The 27,355-nt window shown below is 47.6% G+C and overlaps 1 protein-coding gene across 1 annotated transcript in view; it reads right to left on the bottom strand.

Annotated features, from left to right (window-relative positions):
• Positions 1-27,355, bottom strand: part of LOC110517093 (multiple PDZ domain protein-like) — a 159,415-nt gene that overhangs the window by 92,109 nt on the left and 39,951 nt on the right. Inside the window, exons 6-12 of the mRNA XM_036972458.1 lie at positions 7,046-7,114; positions 5,919-6,041; positions 5,418-5,648; positions 3,621-3,803; positions 3,079-3,292; positions 1,702-1,779; positions 887-966 (exon numbers count right to left, since the gene is read on the bottom strand). Of these exons, the coding sequence (XP_036828353.1) occupies positions 887-966; positions 1,702-1,779; positions 3,079-3,292; positions 3,621-3,803; positions 5,418-5,648; positions 5,919-6,041; positions 7,046-7,114 (978 nt within the window). The remainder of the gene's footprint in view (positions 1-886; positions 967-1,701; positions 1,780-3,078; positions 3,293-3,620; positions 3,804-5,417; positions 5,649-5,918; positions 6,042-7,045; positions 7,115-27,355) is intronic.

Genomic DNA, 27,355 nt, shown 5'->3' with positions numbered 1-27,355 from the left:
CTGACACACCTGGGAAGGGGAGGGATAGTATGGGTTAATAACACTCTCTATAGCTGACACACCTGGGAAGGGCAGGGACAGTAGGGGTTAATAACACTCTCTATAGCTGACACACCTGGGAAGGGGAGGGATAGTAGGGGTTAATAACACTCTCTATAGCTGACACACCTGGGAAGGGGAGGGATAGTAGGGGTTAATAACACTCTCTATAGCTGACACACCTGGGAAGGGGAGGGATAGTAGGGGTTAATAACACTCTCCTCTCTCTAGCTGTACAGTCAAGGCCAAAAGTTTTGAGAATGACACAAATATTAATTTCCCCAAAGTTTTCTGCTTCAGTGTCTTTAGATATTTTTGTCAGATGTTATTATAGAATACTGAAGTATAATTACAAGCAATTCAAGTGTCAAAGGCTTTTATCGAACTCAATCAGCAGAACAGAGTGATCTCCAGCCTTGTCCTTGTCAACACTCACACCTGTGTGAACGAGAGAATCACTGACATGATGTCAGCTGGTCTTTTTGTGGCAGGGCTGAAATGCAGTGGAAATGTTGTTTTTGGGGGATTCAGTTCATTTACATGGCAAAGAGGGACTTTGCAAATGAATTGCAATTCATCTGATCACTCTTCATAACATTCTGGAGTATATGCAAATTGCCATCATACAAACTGAGGCAGTAGACTTTGTGAAAATGTATATTTGTGTCATTCTCAAAACTTTTGGCCACGACTGTTCTATGTATAGCTGTACTCTGGATAGCTGTACTAGGCCAGAGGTAATATTTGTAGACAGATATACGTTTGGAAGGGTTTGTGTCAGTCATTACAAGATGTAATCTGGTATATGATCATATGTGTAACTATGAGAAGTTAGTCTGAGACGTACAACCACTTGATATCTGGGTCCCAGAGCAGCCTGCCACCTGCTCTTCAACTCCTCTTCCTCTGCTGCCGTCAGCTTCCCTCCTTCAACACACACACACGCACGCACGCACACACACACACACACACACACGCATTAGCGTCTTATAAAGAATAGTCACTACCTCTAACAGCCTTCCAGTAATCAGTTGATTTACAGTAACCTCCTGTAAAGAACTACCTCTAACAGCCTTCCAGTAATCAGTTGATTTACAGTAACCTCCTGTAAAGAACTACCTCTAACAGCCTTCCAGTAATCAGAGTTGATTTACAGTAACCTCCTGTAGAGAACTACCTCTAACATCCTTCCAGTAATCAGAGTTGATTTACAGTAACCTCCTGTAGAGAACTACCTCTAACAGCCTTTCCAGTAATCAGAGTTGATTTACAGTAACCTCCTGTAAAGACCTACCTCTAACAGCCTTCCAGTAATCAGAGTTGATTTACAGTAACCTCCTGTAAAGACCTATCTCTAACAGCCTTCCAGTTGATTTACAGTAACCTCCTGTAGAGAACTACCTCTAACAGCCTTTCCAGTAATCAGAGTTGATTTACAGTAAACTCCTGTAAAGAACTCAAACAGCTCAATATAAACCAAAGGGAGGTCAAGAAATGATCTGAAATCAGCTGAATGAGTTGACTGAACATTTGACTGCAGAGGACTAAGAATAGGAGTGAGCACACATACAAATATGTCACACACACACACATACACACACACACACGCACACACACACACACACACACACACACACACAGATACTCGTGCATAATATGTACCGGTTCTGGCGTCTAGTCGTTGTTCAGAGTACATCATACTGGCTCTTCTGGACATCTCACGCAGAGACATTTGTTTTCCTGTGGCCCAAACACACACACACACACACACACACACACACTCACACACATACAGTACACACACACACACACACACACACACACACGCACGCACGCATGCACGCACACACACACAGAGTTAACAATGTACGTATGTAACTTGTGTATGAAGACAGCAAAGTAGATGTAATCCCACTAGACACACACTGGTTGAATCAACGTTGGTTTTCAATGAAATGACAACGTTGCATCAACGTGGAATAGATGTTGAATTGACGTCTCTGTGCCCAGCGGGATGCTACAGTGGTTGAATGAATGTCTGGGTTTATGGTCTGGTGTAAACATCTTTAAGCACTTTTGTGACCTCTGTTGATGTGAAAAGGACTCCATTAATAGTTGACCTCTGTTGATGTGAAAATGACTATTAATAGTTGACCTCTGTTGATGTGAAAATGACTCCATTAATAGTTGACCTCTGTTGATGTGAAAAGGTCTCTATTAATAGTTGACCTCTGTTGATGTGAAAAGGTCTCTATTAATAGTTGACCTCTGTTGATGTGAAAAGGACTCCATTAATAGTTGACCTCTGTTGATGTGAAAAGGTCTCTATTAATAGTTGACCTCTGTTGATGTGAAAAGGTCTCTATTAATAGTTGACCTCTGTTGATGTGAAAAGGTCTCTATTAATAGTTGACCTCTGTTGATGTGAAAAGGTCTCTATTAATAGTTGACCTCTGTTGATGTGAAAAGGTCTCTATTAATAGTTGACCTCTGTTGATGTGAAAAGGTCTCTATTAATAGTTGACCTCTGTTGATGTGAAAAGGTCTCTATTAATAGTTGACTTCTGTTGATGTGAAAAGGTCTCTATTAATAGTTGACCTCTGTTGATGTGAAAAGGTCTCTATTAATAGTTGACCTCTGTTGATGTGAAAAGGTCTCTATTAATAGTTGACCTCTGTTGATGTGAAAAGGTCTCTATTAATAGTTGACCTCTGTTGATGTGAAAAGGTCTCTATCAATAGTTGACCTCTGTTGATGTGAAAAGGTCTCTATTAATAATTGACCTCTGTTGATGTGAAAAATGGGTTCTATTAATAGTTGACCTTTGTTGATGTGAAAGGACTCTACTAATAGTTGACCTCTGTTGATATAAAAGGACTCAACTAATAGTTGACCTCTGTTGATATAAAAGGACTCAACTAATAGTTGACCTCTGTTGATATAAAAGGACTCTATTAATAGTTGACCTCTGTTGATGTAAAAGGACTCAACTAATAGTTGACCTCTGTTGATATAAAAGGACTCAATTAATAGTTGACCTCTGTTGATGACACCAGTCTGGTCTGTCTTGTCATGTTTCCCTGTCTCTGTACGGGTGACGACGTAGGGCTCCAGGGGAGGAGGGGGATACTTCGTGGTTTTACCCATCCTAGAGGCCCTCCTCATCAGCCTCAGTCTGACTATCTGGCCTGTCTTCCTGAGGACCTCCAGGGCTCTCTGCTCACTGCAGCCCTGCAGGCTGACACCATCCACCTGAAGAGAGAGAGAGAATAAAGAGAGGTGGAGAAGGGGTGAGGGAGGAGGAGAGAGAGAGAGTGAGAGAGAGTGAGAGCGAGAGACAGAGAGAGAGAGAGAGAGAGAGAGAGAGAGAGAGACAGAGAGAGAGACAGAGAGAGAGAGAGAGAGAGAGAGAGACAGAGAGAGAGAGAGAGAGAGAGAGAGAGAGAGAGAGAGAGAGAGAGACAGAGAGAGAGAGAGAGAGAGACAGAGAGAGAGAGAGAGAGAGAGAGAGAGAGAGAGAGAGAGAGAGAGAGAGAGAGAGAGAGAGAGAGGGAGAGAGAGAGAGAGAGAGAGTTCTCACAGCTAAGATCTTGTCTCCGATGTATATCTGACTGGTTTGGTCCACAGCGCTGCCCTTCACGATGCTCTTCACCTGCACCCCAGAGTTCTGCTCCCCTATGGAGCTGGTGACAGTGAATCCCAGGCCCATGTTGTTCTTACTGAACTGGACACTGTACTCAGAGTCCTCCTCCACATCACACAGCTGCAATACACAACACAGGGAGAAATGTGTTACTATGGAGATACGGAACACAATACACAACACAGGGAGAAATGTGTTACTATGGAGATACGGAACACAATACACAACACAGGGAGAAATGTGTTACTATGGAGATACGGAACACAATACACAACACAGGGAGAAATGTGTTACTATGGAGATATGGAACACAATACACAACACAGGGAGAAATGTGTTACTATGGAGATATGGAACACAATACACAACACAGGGAGAAATGTGTTACTATGGAGATATGGAACACAATACACAACACAGGGAGAAATGTGTTACTATGGAGATACGGAACACAATACACAACACAGGGAGAAATGTGTTACTATGGAGATAAGGAACACAATACACAACACAGGGAGAAATGTGTTACTATGGAGATACGGAACACAATACACAACACAGGGAGAAATGTGTTACTATGGAGATATGGAACACAATACACAACACAGGGAGAAATGTGTTACTATGGAGATATGGAACACAATACACAACACAGGGAGAAATGAGTTACTATGGAGATACGGAACACAATACACAACACAGGGAGAAATGTGTTACTATGGAGATACGGAACACTACACAACACAGGGAGAAATGTGTTACTATGGAGATATGGAACACAATACACAACACAGGGAGAAATGTGTTACTATGGAGATATGGAACACAATACACAACACAGGGTATTGTCCACAGGGGACACCTTCCCCAAAAAATAATTTACATGATAATTTGGTTGTTTTATTGTTAATCAGAAATTGCATTGTTTCAATAATGTGTTAAATATTGTAATGTCAATTGTGCAATAATGACTTTCGAGTGTTCTAGGCGCTTATTGGTTCATGCCAGCCAGGCTATGGCGTGTCCTTAGTTTGGTTCCCTGGGCCTTCTCATCTCTTATTGGGTCGTGCCAGCCAGGCTACGGCGTGTATAGGATGCCAGCAGAGCAGCTCTGCAAAGGGTGAAGTACCCTCAACTGAATAACACAGGTAGATAAATACACATGATTAAACCACTGACAGTACGCCTTCTGATCTCTCATAATCTCTCTCACTTTCTGTCTCTCTTAAAGACTTCCTGATGGGCAGACCACAGGCTGTGAGGATTGGCAACAACACCTCCTCCACACTGACTCTTAACACAGGGGCCCCCCAGGGGTGTGTCCTCAGTCCTCTGCTGTTCTCCCTGTTCACGTACGACCGTGTGGCTTTGCATGACACCAACTCCATCATCAAGTTTGCTAACGACACCACGGTTGTAACCAAAAACGACAATTCAGCCTATTTGGAGGAGGTAAGTGAGTTGGCATTGTGGTGCCATGACAACAACCTCTACCTCAACGTCAAAGCAAAACAAAGGAGTTGATTGTTGACTTCAGGAAGCAGAGGAGGGAACAGGCCCCGGTCCAAATCAACGGGACTGCAGTAGAGAGAGTCACGAGTTTTAAGTTCCTCTGTGTCCACATCACCGAGGACTTGTCCTGGACCAACAACATCACCCACCTCTCCCCTCCACACATACCTGTTTGCCCATCCTGGACCAACAACATCACCCACCTCTCCCCTCCACACATACCTGTTTGCCCATCCTGGCCACCCTCTGTTGTTGCTGGGCGAGGAGAGGGAGTGGGGGCGAGGAGAGGGAGAGGTCGTTGGTTCCCGTGGAGACGGCGACGTCCCTAGCAATGAGCAGTTTGACCCTTGACCCTGCGTTGCGGAGAACGTGAGCCACTTCCTCGTTGCCCATGCCTGCCAGGTCTGTGTCCCCGATACGCAGGATGTGGTCCCCGCTGCGCAGACGCTTGTCCTGGGAGGGGAGGGATTTTTGTGTTCTACTTTGACATGGTGACCTCGCAAATCACATTTTTTTAAAAGCCAACTCAGTAATTTAAAGACAATTCACAAGTGGATGGTTGTCGTACACAGCGGGGGTTGAAGGTGACACTGGCAAAGTCAAAACGTGTTTGAACCTACGGTGTGTTTCATGTCTATATTATCCAGCAGTGTGACTTTGTCACATTTCACTTAGGCTGATCAAACTAAGTTGATATTGTATTGTATTGATTGACTGACATACCAGTCCAGCAGGGCCACTTGGTAGGATGGTTTTGACCAGGACTCCAGAGGATCGACCCCCTACAATGCCGAAGCCCAGCCCTTTCCCATCGTTCTCCAGCTCTATCAACTCTATGTGACGCTTCTGAGAGGGAGAGAGACGGAGGGAGAGACAGAGAGAGAAAGAAAGAGAGAGAGAGAGAGAGAGAGAGAGAGAAAGAGAGACAGACAGACAGACAGAGATGGTCAACTACACACAGACAGGTTTTCCTAATTTACTGTAAGACACGGGAACTCACCTCGTTGTAAAGTATGTAAGTCAAGGGAACTCACCTTGTTGTATAGTATGTTAGACATGGGAACTCACCTCGTTGTAAAGTATGTAAGACATGGGAACTCACCTCGTTGTATAGTATGTAAGTCAAGGGAACTCACCTCGTTGTAAAGTATGTAAGACATGGGAACTCACCTCGTTGTAAAGTATGTTAGAATTGGGAACTCACCTCGTTGTAAAGTATGTAAGACATGGGAACTCACCTCATTGTAAAGTATGTAAGACATGGGAACTCACCTTGTTGTATAGTATGTTAGACATGGGAACTCACCTTGTTGTATAGTATGTTAGACATGGGAACTCACCTCATTGTAAAGTATGTTAGACATGGAAACTCACCTCATTGTAAAGTATGTAAGACATGGGAACTCACCTCGTTGTAAAGTATGTTAGACATGGGAACTCACCTTGTTGTATAGTATGTTAGACATGGGAACTCACCTCATTGTAAAGTATGTTAGACATGGGAACTCACCTCGTTGTATAGTATGTAAGTCAAGGGAACTCACCTCATTGTAAAGTATGTTAGACATGGGAACTCACCTCGTTGTATAGTATGTAAGTCAAGGGAACTCACCTCGTTGTAAAGTATGTAAGACATGGGAACTCACCTCGTTGTATAGTATGTAAGTCAAGGGAACTCACCTCGTTGTAAAGTATGTTAGACATGGAAACTCACCTCATTGTAAAGTATGTAAGACATGGGAACTCACCTCGTTGTAAAGTATGTTAGACAAGGGAACTCACCTCGTTGTAAGGTATGTTAGACATGGGAACTCACCTCGTTGTAAAGTATGTTAGACATGGAAACCCACCTCGTTGGCGATATACGACAGGTTTCTTCCCATCGATAAGGTCCTGGAGATTCGTGGAGGCGTACATAACTGGGAAAAGAAGGACACTAATGTCAGCTAATTAGACCTGCTGAAACAACAGGAGAGGAGAACAACAAGAGAGGAGAACACTAATGTCAGCTGATCTCGGATCAATTATCCCTTTCAGATCCTGATGAATCAGACGACATGAACGGGGGGGGGGGGGGAGCTGATCCTAGTTCAGCACTCGTACTGACACTCTTCATGAAAACGCACCCTGGTGTCACAGAGGCGGGATTGGACAAAAAAAAGTGAGGTGAAAAGGTACCTCTTTGCCCGTTTCCACAAAGCATCTCAGAGTATAATCGCTGATCTAGGATCTGTCCATAAAATCAAATCAAACTGTATTTGTCACATGCACCAAATACAACAAGTGTAGAATTTTACCGTGAAATGCTTTACTTACAAGCCCTTAACCAACAGTGCAGTTCAAGAAGAGTTAAGAAAATAATTACCAAGTTGACTAAAATAAAAAGAGTTAATAAATAGTAATAATAAAAAGTAACACAATAAAATTAACAATAATGAGACTATATACAGGGGGTACCGGTACAGAGTGGATGTGGAGGCTATATACAGGGGGTACCAGTACAGAGTGGATGTGGAGGCTATATACAGGGGGTACCAGTACAGAGTCAATGTGGAGGCTATATACAGGGGGTACCAGTACAGAGTCAATGTGGAGGCTATATACAGGGGGTACCAGTACAGAGTCAATGTGGAGGCTATATACAGGGGGTACCAGTACAGAGTCAATGTGGAGGCTATATACAGGGGTACCGGTACAGAGTCAATGTGGAGGCTATATACAGGGGGCACTGGTGCAGAGTCAATGTGGAGGCTATATACAGGGGGCACTGGTACAGAGTCAATGTGGAGGCTATATACAGGGGGTACCAGTACAGAGTCAATGTGGAGGCTATATACAGGGGGTACCAGTACAGAGTCAATGTGGAGGCTATATACAGGGGTACCGGTACAGAGTCAATGTGGAGGCTATATACAGGGGGCACTGGTACAGAGTCAATGTGGAGGCTATATACAGGGGGCACTGGTACAGAGTCAATGTGGAGGCTATATACAGGGGGTACTGGTACAGAGTCAATGTGGAGACTATATACAGGGGATACCGGTACAGAGTCAATGTGGAGGCTATATACAGGGGGTACCGGTACAGAGTCAATGTGGAGGCTATATACAGGGGTACAGGTACAGAGTCAATGTGGAGACTATATACAGGGGGTACCAGTACAGAGTCAATGTGGAGGCTATATACAGGGGGTACCAGTACAGAGTCAATGTGGAGGCTATATACAGGGGGTACCAGTACAGAGTCAATGTGGAGGCTATATACAGGGGGTACCAGTACAGAGTCAATGTGAAGGCTATATACAGGGGGTACCAGTACAGAGTCAATGTGGAGGCTATATACAGGGGTACCGGTACAGAGTCAATGTGGAGGCTATATACAGGGGGCACTGGTACAGAGTCAATGTGGAGGCTATATACAGGGGGCACTGGTACAGAGTCAATGTGGAGGCTATATACAGGGGGTACTGGTACAGAGTCAATGTGGAGACTATATACAGGGGATACCGGTACAGAGTCAATGTGGAGGCTATATACAGGGTGTTACGGTACAGAGTCAATGTGGAGGCTATATACAGGGGGTACCAGTACAGAGTCAATGTGGAGGCTATATACAGGGGGTACCAGTACAGAGTCAATGTGGAGGCTATATACAGGGGTACCGGTACAGAGTCAATGTGGAGGCTATATACAGGGGGTACCAGTACAGAGTCAATGTGGAGGCTATATACAGGGGGTACCGGTACAGAGTCAATGTGGAGGCTATATACAGGGGGTACTGGTACAGAGTCAATGTGGAGACTATATACAGGGGGTACCAGTACAGAGTCAATGTGGAGGCTATATACAGGGGGTACCAGTACAGAGTCAATGTGGAGGCTATATACAGGGGGTACCAGTACAGAGTCAATGTGGAGGCTATATACAGGGGGTACCAGTACAGAGTCAATGTGGAGGCTATATACAGGGGGTACCAGTACAGAGTCAATGTGGAGACTATATACAGGGGGTACCAGTACAGAGTCAATGTAGAGGCTATATACAGGGGGTACCAGTACAGAGTGGATGTGGAGGCTATATACAGGGGGTACCAGTACAGAGTCAATGTGGAGACTATATACAGGGGGTACCAGTACAGAGTCAATGTAGAGGCTATATACAGGGGGTACCAGTACAGAGTGGATGTGGAGGCTATATACAGGGGGTACTGGTAGAGAGTCAATGTGGAGGCTATATACAGGGGTACCGGTACAGAGTGGATGTGGAGGCTATATACAGGGGGTACTGGTAGAGAGTCAATGTGGAGGCTATATACAGGGGTACCGGTACAGAGTGGATGTGGAGGCTATATACAGGGGGTACCGGTACAGAGTCAATGTGGAGACTATATACAGGGGGTACCAGTACAGAGTGGATGTGGAGGTTATATACAGGGGGTACTGGTACAGAGTCAATGTGGAGGCTATATACAGGGGGTACCAGTACAGAGTCAATGTGGAGGCTATATACAGGGGGTACCAGTACAGAGTGGATGTGGAGGCTATATACAGGGGGTACCAGTACAGAGTCAATGTGGAGGCTATATACAGGGGGTACTGGTACAGAGTCAGTGTGGAGGCTATATACAGGGGGTACTGGTACAGAGTCAATGTGGAGGCTATATACAGGGGGTACCGGTACAGAGTCAGTGTGGAGGCTATATACAGGGGGTACTGGTACAGAGTCAATGTGGAGGCTATATACAGGGGGCACTGGTACAGAGTCAATGTGGAGGCTATATACAGGGGGTACCAGTACAGAGTCAATGTGGAGACTATATACAGGGGGTACCAGTACAGAGTCAATGTAGAGGCTATATACAGGGGGTACCAGTACAGAGTGGATGTGGAGGCTATATAAAGGGGGTACCAGTACAGAGTCAATGTGGAGACTATATACAGGGGGTACCAGTACAGAGTCAATGTAGAGGCTATATACAGGGGGTACCAGTACAGAGTGGATGTGGAGGCTATATACAGGGGGTACTGGTAGAGAGTCAATGTGGAGGCTATATACAGGGGTACCGGTACAGAGTGGATGTGGAGGCTATATACAGGGGGTACTGGTAGAGAGTCAATGTGGAGGCTATATACAGGGGTACCGGTACAGAGTGGATGTGGAGGCTATATACAGGGGGTACCGGTACAGAGTCAATGTGGAGGCTATATACAGGGGGTACCAGTACAGAGTGGATGTGGAGGTTATATACAGGGGGTACTGGTACAGAGTCAATGTGGAGGCTATATACAGGGGGTACCAGTACAGAGTCAATGTGGAGGCTATATACAGGGGGTACCAGTACAGAGTGGATGTGGAGGCTATATACAGGGGGTACCAGTACAGAGTCAATGTGGAGGCTATATACAGGGGGTACTGGTACAGAGTCAGTGTGGAGGCTATATACAGGGGGTACTGGTACAGAGTCAATGTGGAGGCTATATACAGGGGGTACCGGTACAGAGTCAGTGTGGAGGCTATATACAGGGGGTACTGGTACAGAGTCAGTGTGGAGGCTATATACAGGGGGCACTGGTACAGAGTCAGTGTGGAGGCTATATACAGGGGGCACTGGTACAGAGTCAATGTGGAGGCTATATACAGGGGGCACTGGTACAGAGTCAATGTGGAGGCTATATACAGGGGGTACCGGTACAGAGTCAATGTGGAGGCTATATACAGGGGGTACCGGTACAGAGTCAATGTGGAGGCTATATACAGGGGGCACTGGTACAGAGTCAATGTGGAGGCTATATACAGGGGGCACTGGTACAGAGTCAATGTGGAGGCTATATACAGGGGGTACCGGTACAGAGTCAATGTGGAGGCTATATACAGGGGGTACCGGTACAGAGTCAATGTGGAGGCTATATACAGGGGGCACTGGTACAGAGTCAATGTGGAGGCTATATACAGGGGGCACTGGTACAGAGTCAATGTGGAGACTATATACAGGGGGCACTGGTACAGAGTCAATGTGGAGGCTATATACAGGGGGCACTGGTACAGAGTCAATGTGGAGACTATATACAGGGGGCACTGGTACAGAGTCAATGTGGAGACTATATACAGGGGGCACTGGTACAGAGTCAATGTGGAGACTATATACAGGGGGCACTGGTACAGAGTCAATGTGGAGACTATATACAGGGGGCACTGGTACAGAGTCAATGTGGAGGTTATATACAGGGAGTACCAGTACAGAGTCCATGTGGAGGCTATATACAGGGGGTACCAGTACAGAGTCAATGTGGAGGCTATATTCAGGGGGTACCGGTACAGAGTCAATGTGGAGACTATATACAGGGGGCACTGGTACAGAGTCAATGTGGAGGCTATATACAGGGGGTACCAGTACAGAGTCAATGTGGAGGCTATATACAGGGGGTACCAGTACAGAGTCAATGTGGAGGCTATATACAGGGGGTACCAGTACAGAGTCAATGTGGAGACTATATACAGGGGGCACTGGTACAGAGTCAATGTGGAGGCTATATACAGGGGGCACTGGTACAGAGTCAATGTGGAGGCTATATACAGGGGGCCCCAGTACAGAGTCAGTGTGGAGGCTATTTACAGGGGGCCCCAGTACAGAGTCAGTGTGGAGGCTATATACAGGGGGCACTGGTACAGAGTCAATGTGGAGACTATATACAGGGGCTACCAGTACAGAGTCAGTGTGGAGGCTATATACAGGGGGCACTGGTACAGAGTCAATGTGGAGGCTATATACAGGGGGTACCAGTACAGAGTCAATGTGGAGACTATATACAGGGGCTACCAGTACAGAGTCAGTGTGGAGGCTATATACAGGGGGTACTGGTACAGAGTCAATGTGGAGACTATATACAGGGGGTACCAGTACAGAGTCAGTGTGGAGGCTATATACAGGGGGCACTGGTACAGAGTCAATGTGGAGGCTATATACAGGGGCTACCAGTACAGAGTCAATGTGGAGGCTATATACAGGGGGCACTGGTACAGAGTCAATGTGGAGGCTATATACAGGGGGTACCAGTACAGAGTCAATGTGGAGGCTATATACAGGGGGGTACCAGTACAGAGTCAATGTGGAGACTATATACAGGGGGGTACTGGTACAGAGTCAATGTGGAGGCTATATACAGGGGGTACCAGTACAGAGTCAATGTGGAGACTATATACAGGGGGCACTGGTACAGAGTCAATGTGGAGGCTATATACAGGGGGTACCAGTACAGAGTCAATGTGGAGGCTATATACAGGGGGTACTGGTACAGAGTCAATGTGGAGGCTATATACAGGGGGTACCAGTACAGAGTCAATGTGGAGACTATATACAGGGGGCACTGGTACAGAGTCAATGTGGAGGCTATATACAGGGGGTACCAGTACAGAGTCAATGTGGAGGCTATATACAGGGGGTACTGGTACAGAGTCAATGTGGAGGCTATATACAGGGGGTACCAGTACAGAGTCAATGTGGAGACTATATACAGGGGGCACTGGTACAGAGTCAATGTGGAGGCTATATACAGGGGGTACCAGTACAGAGTCAATGTGGAGGCTATATACAGGGGGTACTGGTACAGAGTCAATGTGGAGGCTATATACAGGGGGTACCAGTACAGAGTCAATGTGGAGGCTATATACAGGGGGTACCAGTACAGAGTCAATGTGGAGGCTATATACAGGGGGTACCGGTACAGAGTCAATGTGGAGGCTATATACAGGGGGTACCAGTACAGAGTCAATGTGGAGGCTATATACAGGGGGTACCAGTACAGAGTCAATGTGGAGGCTATATACAGGGGGTACTGGTACAGAGTCAATGTGGAGGCTATATACAGGGGGTACCAGTACAGAGTCAGTGTGGAGGCTATATACAGGGGGTACCAGTACAGAGTCAATGTGGAGACTATATACAGGAGGTACCGGTACAGAGTCAGTGTGGAGGCTATATACAGGGGGTACCGGTACAGAGTCAATGTGGAGGCTATATACAGGGGGTACCAGTACAGAGTCAATGTGGAGACTATATACAGGGGGTACCAGTACAGAGTCAATGTGGAGGCTATATACAGGGGGTACCAGTACAGAGTCAATGTGGAGGCTATATACAGGGGGTACCAGTACAGAGTCAATGTGGAGACTATATACAGGGGGTACCTGGTACAGAGTCAATGTGGAGGACTATATACAGGGGGTACTGGTACAGAGTCAATGTGGAGGCTATATACAGGGGGTACTGGTACAGAGTCAATGTGGAGACTATATACAGGGGGTACATGTACAGAGTCAATGTGGAGGCTATATACAGGGGGTACCAGTACTGTAGAGAGTCAATGTGGAGGCTATATACAGGGGTACCAGTACAGAGTCAATGTGGAGGCTATATACAGGGGGTACCAGTACAGAGTCAATGTGGAGGCTATATACAGGGGGTACCAGGTACAGAGTCAATGTGGAGGCTATATACAGGGGGTACCAGTACAGAGTCAATGTGGAGGCTATATACAGGGGGTACCGTACAGAGTCAATGTGGAGGCTATATACAGGGGGTACCAGTACAGAGTCATGTGGAGGACTATATACAGGGGGTACCAGTACAGAGTCAATGTGGAGGCTATATACAGGGGGTACCAGTACAGAGTCAGTGTGGAGGCTATATACAGGGGTACCAGTACAGAGTCAGTGTGGAGGCTATATACAGGGGGTACCAGTACAGAGTCAATGTGGAGGCTATATACAGGGGGTACCAGTACAGAGTCAATGTGGAGGCTATATACAGGGGGTACTGGTACTGAGTCAATGTGGAGGCTATATACAGGGGGTACCGGTACAGAGTCAATGTGGAGGCTATATACAGGGGTACTGGTACAGAGTCAATGTGGAGGCTATATACAGGGGGTACCGGTACAGAGTCAGTGTGGAGGCTATATACAGGGGTACCGGTACAGAGTGGATGTGGAGGCTATATACAGGGGGTACTGGTAGAGAGTCAATGTGGAGGCTATATACAGGGGTACCGGTACAGAGTGGATGTGGAGGCTATATACAGGGGGTACCGGTACAGAGTCAATGTGGAGGCTATATACAGGGGGTACCAGTACAGAGTGGATGTGGAGGTTATATACAGGGGGTACTGGTACAGAGTCAATGTGGAGGCTATATACAGGGGGTACCAGTACAGAGTCAATGTGGAGGCTATATACAGGGGGTACCAGTACAGAGTGGATGTGGAGGCTATATACAGGGGGTACCAGTACAGAGTCAATGTGGAGGCTATATACAGGGGGTACTGGTACAGAGTCAGTGTGGAGGCTATATACAGGGGGTACTGGTACAGAGTCAATGTGGAGGCTATATACAGGGGGTACCGGTACAGAGTCAGTGTGGAGGCTATATACAGGGGGTACTGGTACAGAGTCAGTGTGGAGGCTATATACAGGGGGCACTGGTACAGAGTCAGTGTGGAGGCTATATACAGGGGGCACTGGTACAGAGTCAATGTGGAGGCTATATACAGGGGGCACTGGTACAGAGTCAATGTGGAGGCTATATACAGGGGGTACCGGTACAGAGTCAATGTGGAGGCTATATACAGGGGGTACCGGTACAGAGTCAATGTGGAGGCTATATACAGGGGGCACTGGTACAGAGTCAATGTGGAGGCTATATACAGGGGGCACTGGTACAGAGTCAATGTGGAGGCTATATACAGGGGGTACCGGTACAGAGTCAATGTGGAGGCTATATACAGGGGGTACCGGTACAGAGTCAATGTGGAGGCTATATACAGGGGGCACTGGTACAGAGTCAATGTGGAGGCTATATACAGGGGGCACTGGTACAGAGTCAATGTGGAGACTATATACAGGGGGCACTGGTACAGAGTCAATGTGGAGGCTATATACAGGGGGCACTGGTACAGAGTCAATGTGGAGACTATATACAGGGGGCACTGGTACAGAGTCAATGTTGAGACTATATACAGGGGGCACTGGTACAGAGTCAATGTGGAGACTATATACAGGGGGCACTGGTACAGAGTCAATGTGGAGACTATATACAGGGGGCACTGGTACAGAGTCAATGTGGAGGTTATATACAGGGAGTACCAGTACAGAGTCCATGTGGAGGCTATATACAGGGGGTACCAGTACAGAGTCAATGTGGAGGCTATATTCAGGGGGTACCGGTACAGAGTCAATGTGGAGACTATATACAGGGGGCACTGGTACAGAGTCAATGTGGAGGCTATATACAGGGGGTACCAGTACAGAGTCAATGTGGAGGCTATATACAGGGGGTACCAGTACAGAGTCAATGTGGAGGCTATATACAGGGGGTACCAGTACAGAGTCAATGTGGAGACTATATACAGGGGGCACTGGTACAGAGTCAATGTGGAGGCTATATACAGGGGGCACTGGTACAGAGTCAATGTGGAGGCTATATACAGGGGGCCCCAGTACAGAGTCAGTGTGGAGGCTATTTACAGGGGGCCCCAGTACAGAGTCAGTGTGGAGGCTATATACAGGGGGCACTGGTACAGAGTCAATGTGGAGACTATATACAGGGGCTACCAGTACAGAGTCAGTGTGGAGGCTATATACAGGGGGCACTGGTACAGAGTCAATGTGGAGGCTATATACAGGGGGTACCAGTACAGAGTCAATGTGGAGACTATATACAGGGGCTACCAGTACAGAGTCAGTGTGGAGGCTATATACAGGGGGTACTGGTACAGAGTCAATGTGGAGACTATATACAGGGGGTACCAGTACAGAGTCAGTGTGGAGGCTATATACAGGGGGCACTGGTACAGAGTCAATGTGGAGGCTATATACAGGGGCTACCAGTACAGAGTCAATGTGGAGGCTATATACAGGGGGCACTGGTACAGAGTCAATGTGGAGGCTATATACAGGGGGTACCAGTACAGAGTCAATGTGGAGGCTATATACAGGGGGGTACCAGTACAGAGTCAATGTGGAGACTATATACAGGGGGGTACTGGTACAGAGTCAATGTGGAGGCTATATACAGGGGGTACCAGTACAGAGTCAATGTGGAGACTATATACAGGGGGCACTGGTACAGAGTCAATGTGGAGGCTATATACAGGGGGTACCAGTACAGAGTCAATGTGGAGGCTATATACAGGGGGTACTGGTACAGAGTCAATGTGGAGGCTATATACAGGGGGTACCAGTACAGAGTCAATGTGGAGACTATATACAGGGGGCACTGGTACAGAGTCAATGTGGAGGCTATATACAGGGGGTACCAGTACAGAGTCAATGTGGAGGCTATATACAGGGGGTACTGGTACAGAGTCAATGTGGAGGCTATATACAGGGGGTACCAGTACAGAGTCAATGTGGAGACTATATACAGGGGGCACTGGTACAGAGTCAATGTGGAGGCTATATACAGGGGGTACCAGTACAGAGTCAATGTGGAGGCTATATACAGGGGGTACTGGTACAGAGTCAATGTGGAGGCTATATACAGGGGGTACCAGTACAGAGTCAATGTGGAGGCTATATACAGGGGGTACCAGTACAGAGTCAATGTGGAGGCTATATACAGGGGGTACCGGTACAGAGTCAATGTGGAGGCTATATACAGGGGGTACCAGTACAGAGTCAATGTGGAGGCTATATACAGGGGGTACCAGTACAGAGTCAATGTGGAGGCTATATACAGGGGGTACTGGTACAGAGTCAATGTGGAGGCTATATACAGGGGGTACCAGTACAGAGTCAGTGTGGAGGCTATATACAGGGGGTACCAGTACAGAGTCAATGTGGAGACTATATACAGGAGGTACCGGTACAGAGTCAGTGTGGAGGCTATATACAGGGGGTACCGGTACAGAGTCAATGTGGAGGCTATATACAGGGGGTACCAGTACAGAGTCAATGTGGAGACTATATACAGGGGGTACCAGTACAGAGTCAATGTGGAGGCTATATACAGGGGGTACCAGTACAGAGTCAATGTGGAGGCTATATACAGGGGGTACCAGTACAGAGTCAATGTGGAGACTATATACAGGGGGTACCGGTACAGAGTCAATGTGGAGACTATATACAGGGGGTACTGGTACAGAGTCAATGTGGAGGCTATATACAGGGGGTACCGGTACAGAGTCAATGTGGAGACTATATACAGGGGGTACCAGTACAGAGTCAATGTGGAGGCTATATACAGGGGGTACCAGTACAGAGTCAATGTGGAGGCTATATACAGGGGGTACCAGTACAGAGTCAATGTGGAGGCTATATACAGGGGGTACCAGTACAGAGTCAATGTGGAGGCTATATACAGGGGGTACTGGTACAGAGTCAATGTGGAGGCTATATACAGGGGGTACCAGTACAGAGTCAATGTGGAGGCTATATACAGGGGGTACCAGTACAGAGTCAATGTGGAGGCTATATACAGGGGGTACCAGTACAGAGTCAGTGTGGAGGCTATATACAGGGGGTACCAGTACAGAGTCAATGTGGAGGCTATATACAGGGGGTACCAGTACAGAGTCAGTGTGGAGACTATATACAGGGGGTACCAGTACAGAGTCAGTGTGGAGGCTATATACAGGGGGTACCAGTACAGAGTCAATGTGGAGGCTATATACAGGGGGTACCAGTACAGAGTCAATGTGGAGGCTATATACAGGGGGTACCAGTACAGAGTCAATGTGGAGGCTATATACAGGGGGTACCGGTACAGAGTCAATGTGGAGACTATATACAGGGGGTACCAGTACAGAGTCAATGTGGAGGCTATATACAGGGGGTACCGGTACAGAGTCAGTGTGGAGGCTATATACAGGGGGTACTGGTACAGAGTCAATGTGGAGGCTATATACAGGGGGTACCAGTACAGAGTCAATGTGGAGGCTATATACAGGGGGTACCAGTACAGAGTCAATGTGGAGGCTATATACAGGGGGTACTGGTACAGAGTCAATGTGGAGGCTATATACAGGGGGTACTGGTACAGAGTCAATGTGGAGGCTATATACAGGGGGTACTGGCACAGAGTCAATGTGGAGGCTATATACAGGGGGTACTGGTACAGAGTCAATGTGGAGGCTATATACAGGGGGTACTGGTACAGAGTCAATGTGGAGGCTATATACAGGGGGTACTGGTAGAGAGTCAATGTGGAGGCTATATACAGGGGTACCAGTACAGAGTCAATGTGGAGGCTATATACAGGGGGTACCAGTACAGAGTCAATGTGGAGGCTATATACAGGGGTACCAGTACAGAGTCAATGTGGAGGCTATATACAGGGGGTACCAGTACAGAGTCAATGTGGAGGCTATATACAGGGGGTACCGGTACAGAGTCAATGTGGAGGCTATATACAGGGGGTACCAGTACAGAGTCAATGTGGAGACTATATACAGGGGGTACCAGTACAGAGTCAATGTGGAGGCTATATACAGGGGGTACCAGTACAGAGTCAGTGTGGAGGCTATATACAGGGGTACCAGTACAGAGTCAGTGTGGAGGCTATATACAGGGGGTACCAGTACAGAGTCAATGTGGAGGCTATATACAGGGGGTACCAGTACAGAGTCAATGTGGAGGCTATATACAGGGGGTACTGGTACTGAGTCAATGTGGAGGCTATATACAGGGGGTACCGGTACAGAGTCAATGTGGAGGCTATATACAGGGGTACTGGTACAGAGTCAATGTGGAGGCTATATACAGGGGGTACCGGTACAGAGTCAGTGTGGAGGCTATATACAGGGGGTACCGGTACAGAGTCAATGTGGAGGCTATATACAGGGGTACTGGTACAGAGTCAGTGTGGAGGCTATATACAGGGGGTACCGGTACAGAGTCAATGTGGAGGCTATATACAGGGGGTACTGGTACAGAGTCAATGTGGAGGCTATATACAGGGGGTACTGGTACAGAGTCAATGTGGAGACTATATACAGGGTATTACGGTACAGAGTCAATGTGGAGGCTATATACAGGGTATTACGGTACAGAGTCAATGTGAAGGCTATATACAGGGGGTACCAGTACAGAGTCAATGTGGAGGCTATATACAGGGTATTACGGTACAGAGTCAATGTGGAGGCTATATACAGGGTATTACGGTACAGAGTCAATGTGAAGGCTATATACAGGGGGTACTGGTACAGAGTCAATGTGGAGGCTATATACAGGGGGTACCAGTACAGAGTCAATGTGGAGGCTATATACAGGGGGTACTGGTACAGAGTCAATGTGGAGGCTATATACAGGGGGTACTGGTACAGAGTCAATGTGGAGACTATATACAGGGGTACCAGTACAGAGTCAATGTGGAGGCTATATACAGGGGGTACCAGTACAGAGTCAATGTGGAGGCTATATACAGGGGTACCAGTACAGAGTCAATGTGGAGGCTATATACAGGGGGTACCAGTACAGAGTCAATGTGGAGGCTATATACAGGGGTACCAGTACAGAGTCAATGTGGAGGCTATATACAGGGGGTACCAGTACAGAGTCAGTGTGGAGGCTATATACAGGGGGCCCCAGTACAGAGTCAGTGTGGAGGCTATATACAGGGGTACCAGTACAGAGTCAATGTGGAGGCTATATACAGGGGGTACCAGTACAGAGTCAATGTGGAGGCTATATACAGGGGTACCAGTACAGAGTCAATGTGGAGGCTATATACAGGGGGTACCAGTACAGAGTCAGTGTGGAGGCTATATACAGGGGGCCCCAGTACAGAGTCAGTGTGGAGGCTATATACAGGGGTACCAGTACAGAGTCAATGTGGAGGCTATATACAGGGGGCCCCAGTACAGAGTCAATGTGGAGGCTATATACAGGGGGTACCAGTACAGAGTCAATGTGGAGACTATATACAGGGGGTACCAGTACAGAGTCAATGTGGAGGCTATATACAGGGGGCCCCAGTACAGAGTCAGTGTGGAGGCTATATACAGGGGTACCAGTACAGAGTCAATGTGGAGGCTATATACAGGGGGCCCCAGTACAGAGTCAATGTGGAGGCTATATACAGGGGTACCAGTACAGAGTCAATGTGGAGGCTATATACAGGGGGCCCCAGTACAGAGTCAATGTGGAGGCTATATACAGGGGGCCCCAGTACAGAGTCAATGTGGAGGCTATATACAGGGGGTACCAGTACAGAGTCAATGTGGAGGCTATATACAGGGGGCCCCAGTACAGAGTCAATGTGGAGGCTATATACAGGGGGTACCAGTACAGAGTCAATGTGGAGGCTATATACAGGGGGTACTGGTACAGAGTCAGTGTGGAGGCTATATACAGGGGGTACCAGTACAGAGTCAATGTGGAGGCTATATACAGGGGGTACCAGTACAGAGTCAATGTGGAGGCTATATACAGGGGGTACCAGTACAGAGTCAATGTGGAGGCTATATACAGGGGGTACTGGTACAGAGTCAATGTGGAGGCTATATACAGGGGGTACCAGTACAGAGTCAATGTGGAGGCTATATACAGGGGGTACCAGTACAGAGTCAATGTGGAGGCTATATACAGGGGGTACCAGTACAGAGTCAATGTGGAGGCTATATACAGGGGGTACTGGTACAGAGTCAATGTGGAGGCTATATACAGGGGGTACCGGTACAGAGTCAATGTGGAGGCTATATACAGGGGGTACTGGTACAGAGTCAATGTGGAGGCTATATACAGGGGGTACCAGTACAGAGTCAATGTGGAGGCTATATACAGGGGGTACCAGTACAGAGTCAATGTGGAGGCTATATACAGGGGGTACTGGTACAGAGTCAATGTGGAGGCTATATACAGGGGGTACCGGTACAGAGTCAATGTGGAGGCTATATACAGGGGGTACTGGTACAGAGTCAATGTGGAGGCTATATACAGGGGGTACCAGTACAGAGTCAGTGTGGAGGCTATATACAGGGGGTACCGGTACAGAGTCAATGTGGAGGCTATATACAGGGGGTACTGGTACAGAGTCAATGTGGAGGCTATATACAGGGGGTACCAGTACAGAGTCAATGTGGAGACTATATACAGGGGGTACTGGTACAGAGTCAATGTGGAGGCTATATACAGGGGGTACCAGTACAGAGTCAATGTGGAGACTATATACAGGGGGTACCAGTACAGAGTCAATGTGGAGGCTATATACAGGGGGTACCAGTACAGAGTCAATGTGGAGGCTATATACAGGGGGTACCGGTACAGAGTCAATGTGGAGGCTATATACAGGGGGTACCAGTACAGAGTCAATGTGGAGACTATATACAGGGGGTACCAGTACAGAGTCAATGTGGAGGCTATATACAGGGGGTACCGGTACAGAGTCAATGTGGAGACTATATACAGGGGGTACCAGTACAGAGTCAATGTGGAGACTATATACAGGGGGTACCAGTACAGAGTCAATGTGGAGACTATATACAGGGGGTACCAGTACAGAGTCAATGTGGAGACTATATACAGGGGGTACCAGTACAGAGTCAATGTGGAGACTATATACAGGGGGTACCAGTACAGAGTCAATGTGGAGACTATATACAGGGGGTACCAGTACAGAGTCAATGTGGAGACTATATACAGGGGGTACCAGTACAGAGTCAATGTGGAGACTATATACAGGGGGTACCAGTACAGAGTCAATGTGGAGACTATATACAGGGGGTACCAGTACAGAGTCAATGTGGAGACTATATACAGGGGGTACCAGTACAGAGTCAATGTGGAGACTATATACAGGGGGTACCAGTACAGAGTCAATGTGGAGACTATATACAGGGGGTACCAGTACAGAGTCAATGTGGAGACTATATACAGGGGGTACCAGTACAGAGTCAATGTGGAGACTATATACAGGGGGTACCAGTACAGAGTCAATGTGGAGACTATATACAGGGGGTACCAGTACAAAGTCAATGTGGAGACTATATACAGGGGGTACCAGTACAGAGTCAATGTGGAGACTATATACAGGGGGTACCAGTACAGAGTCAATGTGGAGACTATATACAGGGGGTACCGGTACAGAGTCAGTGTGGAGGCTATATACAGGGGGTACCAGTACAGAGTCAATGTGGAGGCTATATACAGGGGGTACCAGTACAGAGTCAATGTGGAGGCTATATACAGGGGGTACCGGTACAGAGTCAGTGTGGAGGCTATATACAGGGGGTACCAGTACAGAGTCAATGTGGAGACTATATACAGGGGGTACCGGTACAGAGTCAGTGTGGAGGCTATATACAGGGGGTACCAGTACAGAGTCAATGTGGAGGCTATATACAGGGGGTACCAGTACAGAGTCAATGTGGAGACTATATACAGGGGGTACCGGTACAGAGTCAGTGTGGAGGCTATATACAGGGGGTACCAGTACAGAGTCAATGTGGAGGCTATATACAGGGGGTACCAGTACAGAGTCAATGTGGAGGCTATATACAGGGGGTACCGGTACAGAGTCAGTGTGGAGGCTATATACAGGGGGTACCAGTACAGAGTCAATGTGGAGACTATATACAGGGGGTACCGGTACAGAGTCAGTGTGGAGGCTATATACAGGGGGTACCAGTACAGAGTCAATGTGGAGGCTATATACAGGGGGTACCAGTACAGAGTCAATGTGGAGGCTATATACAGGGGGTACCGGTACAGAGTCAGTGTGGAGGCTATATACAGGGGGTACCAGTACAGAGTCAGTGTAGAGGCTATATACAGGGGGTACCAGTACAGAGTCAATGTGGAGGCTATATACAGGGGGTACCAGTACAGAGTCAATGTGGAGGCTATATACAGGGGGTACCAGTACAGAGTCAATGTGGAGGCTATATACAGGGGGTACCAGTACAGAGTCAGTGTAGAGGCTATATACAGGGGTACTGGTACAGAGTCAATGTGGAGGCTATATACAGGGGGTACCAGTACAGAGTCAATGTGGAGGCTATATACAGGGGGTACCAGTACAGAGTCAATGTGGAGGCTATATACAGGGGGTACCAGTACAGAGTCAGTGTAGAGGCTATATACAGGGGTACTGGTACAGAGTCAATGTGGAGACTATATACAGGGGGTACCAGTACAGAGTCAGTGTGGAGACTATATACAGGGGGTACCGGTACAGAGTCAGTGTGGAGGCTATATACAGGGGGTACCAGTACAGAGTCAATGTGGAGGCTATATACAGGGGGTACCAGTACAGAGTCAATGTGGAGGCTATATACAGGGGGTACCAGTACAGAGTCAGTGTGGAGGCTATATACAGGGGGCCCCAGTACAGAGTCAGTGTGGAGGCTATATACAGGGGGTACCAGTACAGAGTCAGTGTGGAGACTATATACAGGGGGTACCAGTACAGAGTCAGTGTGGAGACTATATACAGGGGGTACCAGTACAGAGTCAGTGTGGAGGCTATATACAGGGGGTACCAGTACAGAGTCAATGTGGAGGCTATATACAGGGGGTACTGGTACAGAGTCAATGTGGAGGCTATATACAGGGGGTACCAGTACAGAGTCAGTGTGGAGGCTATATACAGGGGGTACCAGTACAGAGTCAATGTGGAGACTATATACAGGGGGTACCAGTACAGAGTCAATGTGGAGACTATATACAGGGGGTACCAGTACAGAGTCAATGTGGAGGCTATATACAGGGGGTACTGGTACAGAGTCAATGTGGAGACTATATACAGGGTGGTACTGGTACAGAGTCAGTGTGGAGACTATATACAGGGGGTACTGGTACAGAGTCAATGTGGAGGCTATATACAGGGGGTACCAGTACAGAGTCAGTGTGGAGGCTATATACAGGGGGTACCAGTACAGAGTCAATGTGGAGGCTATATACAGGGGGTACTGGTACAGAGTCAATGTGGAGACTATATACAGGGGGTACCGGTACAGAGTCAATGTGGAGACTATATACAGGGGGTACCAGTACAGAGTCAATTTGGAGGCTATATACAGGGGGTACTGGTACAGAGTCAATGTGGAGGTTATATACAGGGGGTACCGGTACAGAGTCAATGTGGAGGCTATATACAGGGGGTACTGGTACAGAGTCAGTGTGGAGGCTATATACAGGGGGTACCGGTACAGAGTCAATGTGGAGGCTATATACAGGGGGTACTGGTACAGAGTCAGTGTGGAGGCTATATACAGGGGGTACCGGTACAGAGTCAATGTGGAGGCTATATACAGGGGGTACTGGTACAGAGTCAGTGTGGAGGCTATATACAGGGGGTACCGGTACAGAGTCAATGTGGAGGCTATATACAGGGGGTACTGGTACAGAGTCAGTGTGGAGGCTATATACAGGGGTACTGGTACAGAGTCAATGTGGAGGCTATATACAGGGGTACCGGTACAGAGTCAATGTGGAGGCTATATACAGGGGGTACTGGTACAGAGTCAATGTGGAGGCTATATACAGGGGTACTGGTACAGAGTCAATGTGGAGACTATATACAGGGGGTATCAGTACAGAGTCAATGTGGAGGCTATATACAGGGGGTACCAGTACAGAGTCAGTGTGGAGGCTATATACAGGGGGTACCAGTACAGAGTCAATGTGGAGGCTATATACAGGGGGTACCAGTACAGAGTCAATGTGGAGGCTATATACAGGGTGTTACGGTACAGAGTCAATGTGGAGGCTATATACAGGGGGTACCAGTACAGAGTCAATGTGGAGACTATATACAGGGGGTACTGGTACAGAGTCAATGTGGAGGCTATATACAGGGGGTACCAGTACAGAGTCAATGTGGAGACTATATACAGGGGGTACTGGTACAGAGTCAGTGTGGAGGCTATATACAGGGGGTACCAGTACAGAGTCAATGTGGAGGCTATATACAGGGGGTACCAGTACAGAGTCAATGTGGAGGCTATATACAGGGGGTACCGGTACAGAGTCAGTGTGGAGGCTATATACAGGGGGTACCAGTACAGAGTCAGTGTGGAGGCTATATACAGGGGGTACCAGTACAGAGTCAGTGTGGAGGCTATATACAGGGGGCCCCAGTACAGAGTCAGTGTGGAGGCTATATACAGGGGGTACCAGTACAGAGTCAATGTGGAGGCTATATACAGGTGGTACTGGTACAGAGTCAATGTGGAGGCTATATACAGGGGGTACCAGTACAGAGTCAATGTGGAGGCTATATACAGGGGGTACCGGTACAGAGTCAATGTGGAGACTATATACAGGGGGTACCGGTACAGAGTCAATGTGGAGACTATATACAGGGGGTACCGGTACAGAGTCAATGTGGAGGCTATATACAGGGGGTACCGGTACAGAGTCAATGTGGAGGCTATATACAGGGGGTACTGGTACAGAGTCAGTGTGGAGGCTATATACAGGGGGTACCGGTACAGAGTCAATGTGGAGGCTATATACAGGGGGTACTGGTACAGAGTCAATGTGGAGGCTATATACAGGGGGTACCGGTACAGAGTCAATGTGGAGGCTATATACAGGGGGTACTGGTACAGAGTCAGTGTGGAGGCTATATACAGGGGGTACTGGTACAGAGTCAATGTAGAGGCTATATACAGGGGGTACTGGTACAGAGTCAGTGTGGAGGCTATATACAGGGGGTACTGGTACAGAGTCAATGTAGAGGCTATATACAGGGGGTACCGGTACAGAGTCAATGTGGAGGCTATATACAGGGGGTACTGGTACAGAGTCAATGTGGAGGCTATATACAGGGGGTACTGGTACAGAGTCAATGTAGAGGCTAAATACCGGGGCACCGGTACAGAGTCAATGTGGAGGCTATATACAGGGGGTACCAGTACAGAGTCAATGTGGAGACTATATACAGGGGGTACCAGTACAGAGTCAATGTGGAGACTATATACAGGGGGTACTGGTACAGAGTCAATGTGGAGACTATATACAGGGGGTACTGGTACAGAGTCAATGTGGAGGTTATATACAGGGGGTATCAGTACCGAGTCAGTGTGGAGGCTATATACAGGGGGTACCAGTACAGAGTCAATGTGGAGGCTATATACAGGGGGTACTGGTACAGAGTCAATGTGGAGGCTATATACAGGGGGTACCAGTACAGAGTCAATGTGGAGACTATATACAGGGGGTACTGGTACAGAGTCAGTGTGGAGGCTATATACAGGGGGTACTGGTACAGAGTCAATGTAGAGGCTATATACAGGGGTACCGGTACAGAGTCAATGTGGAGGCTATATACAGGGGGTACCAGTACAGAGTCAATGTGGAGACTATATACAGGGGGTACCAGTACAGAGTCAATGTGGAGACTATATACAGGGGGTACTGGTACAGAGTCAATGTGGAGACTATATACAGGGGGTACTGGTACAGAGTCAATGTGGAGGTTATATACAGGGGGTATCAGTACCGAGTCAGTGTGGAGGCTATATACAGGGGGTACCAGTACAGAGTCAATGCGGAGGCTATATACAGGGGGTACTGGTACAGAGTCAATGTAGAGGCTATATACAGGGGGTACCGGTACAGAGTCAATGTGGAGACTATATACAGGGGGTACTGGTACAGAGTCAATGTGGAGACTATATACAGGGGGTATCAGTACCGAGTCAGTGTGGAGGCTATATACAGGGGGTACTGGTACAGAGTCAGTGTGGAGACTATATACAGGGGGTACCAGTACAGAGTCAATGTGGAGGCTATATACAGGGGGTACTGGTACAGAGTCAATGTAGAGGCTATATACAGGGGGTACCGGTACAGAGTCAATGTGGAGACTATATACAGGGGGTACTGGTACAGAGTCAATGTGGAGGCTATATACAGGGGGTACTGGTACAGAGTCAATGTGGAGACTATATACAGGGGGTACCAGTACAGAGTCAATGTGGAGGCTATATACAGGGGGTACTGGTACAGAGTCAGTGTGGAGACTATATACAGGGGGTACCAGTACAGAGTCAATGTGGAGACTATATACAGGGGGTACTGGTACAGAGTCAATGTGGAGACTATATACAGGGGGTACTGGTACAGAGTCAGTGTGGAGACTATATACAGGGGGTACCAGTACAGAGTCAATGTGGAGACTATATACAGGGGGTACTGGTACAGAGTCAGTGTGGAGACTATATAC

This window comes from Oncorhynchus mykiss, unplaced genomic scaffold (genome assembly GCF_013265735.2).
Source record: "Oncorhynchus mykiss isolate Arlee unplaced genomic scaffold, USDA_OmykA_1.1 un_scaffold_161, whole genome shotgun sequence".
In the NCBI taxonomy this organism is placed as follows: domain Eukaryota; kingdom Metazoa; phylum Chordata; class Actinopteri; order Salmoniformes; family Salmonidae; genus Oncorhynchus; species Oncorhynchus mykiss.
This window is presented reverse-complemented; position numbering and strand designations above follow the sequence as displayed.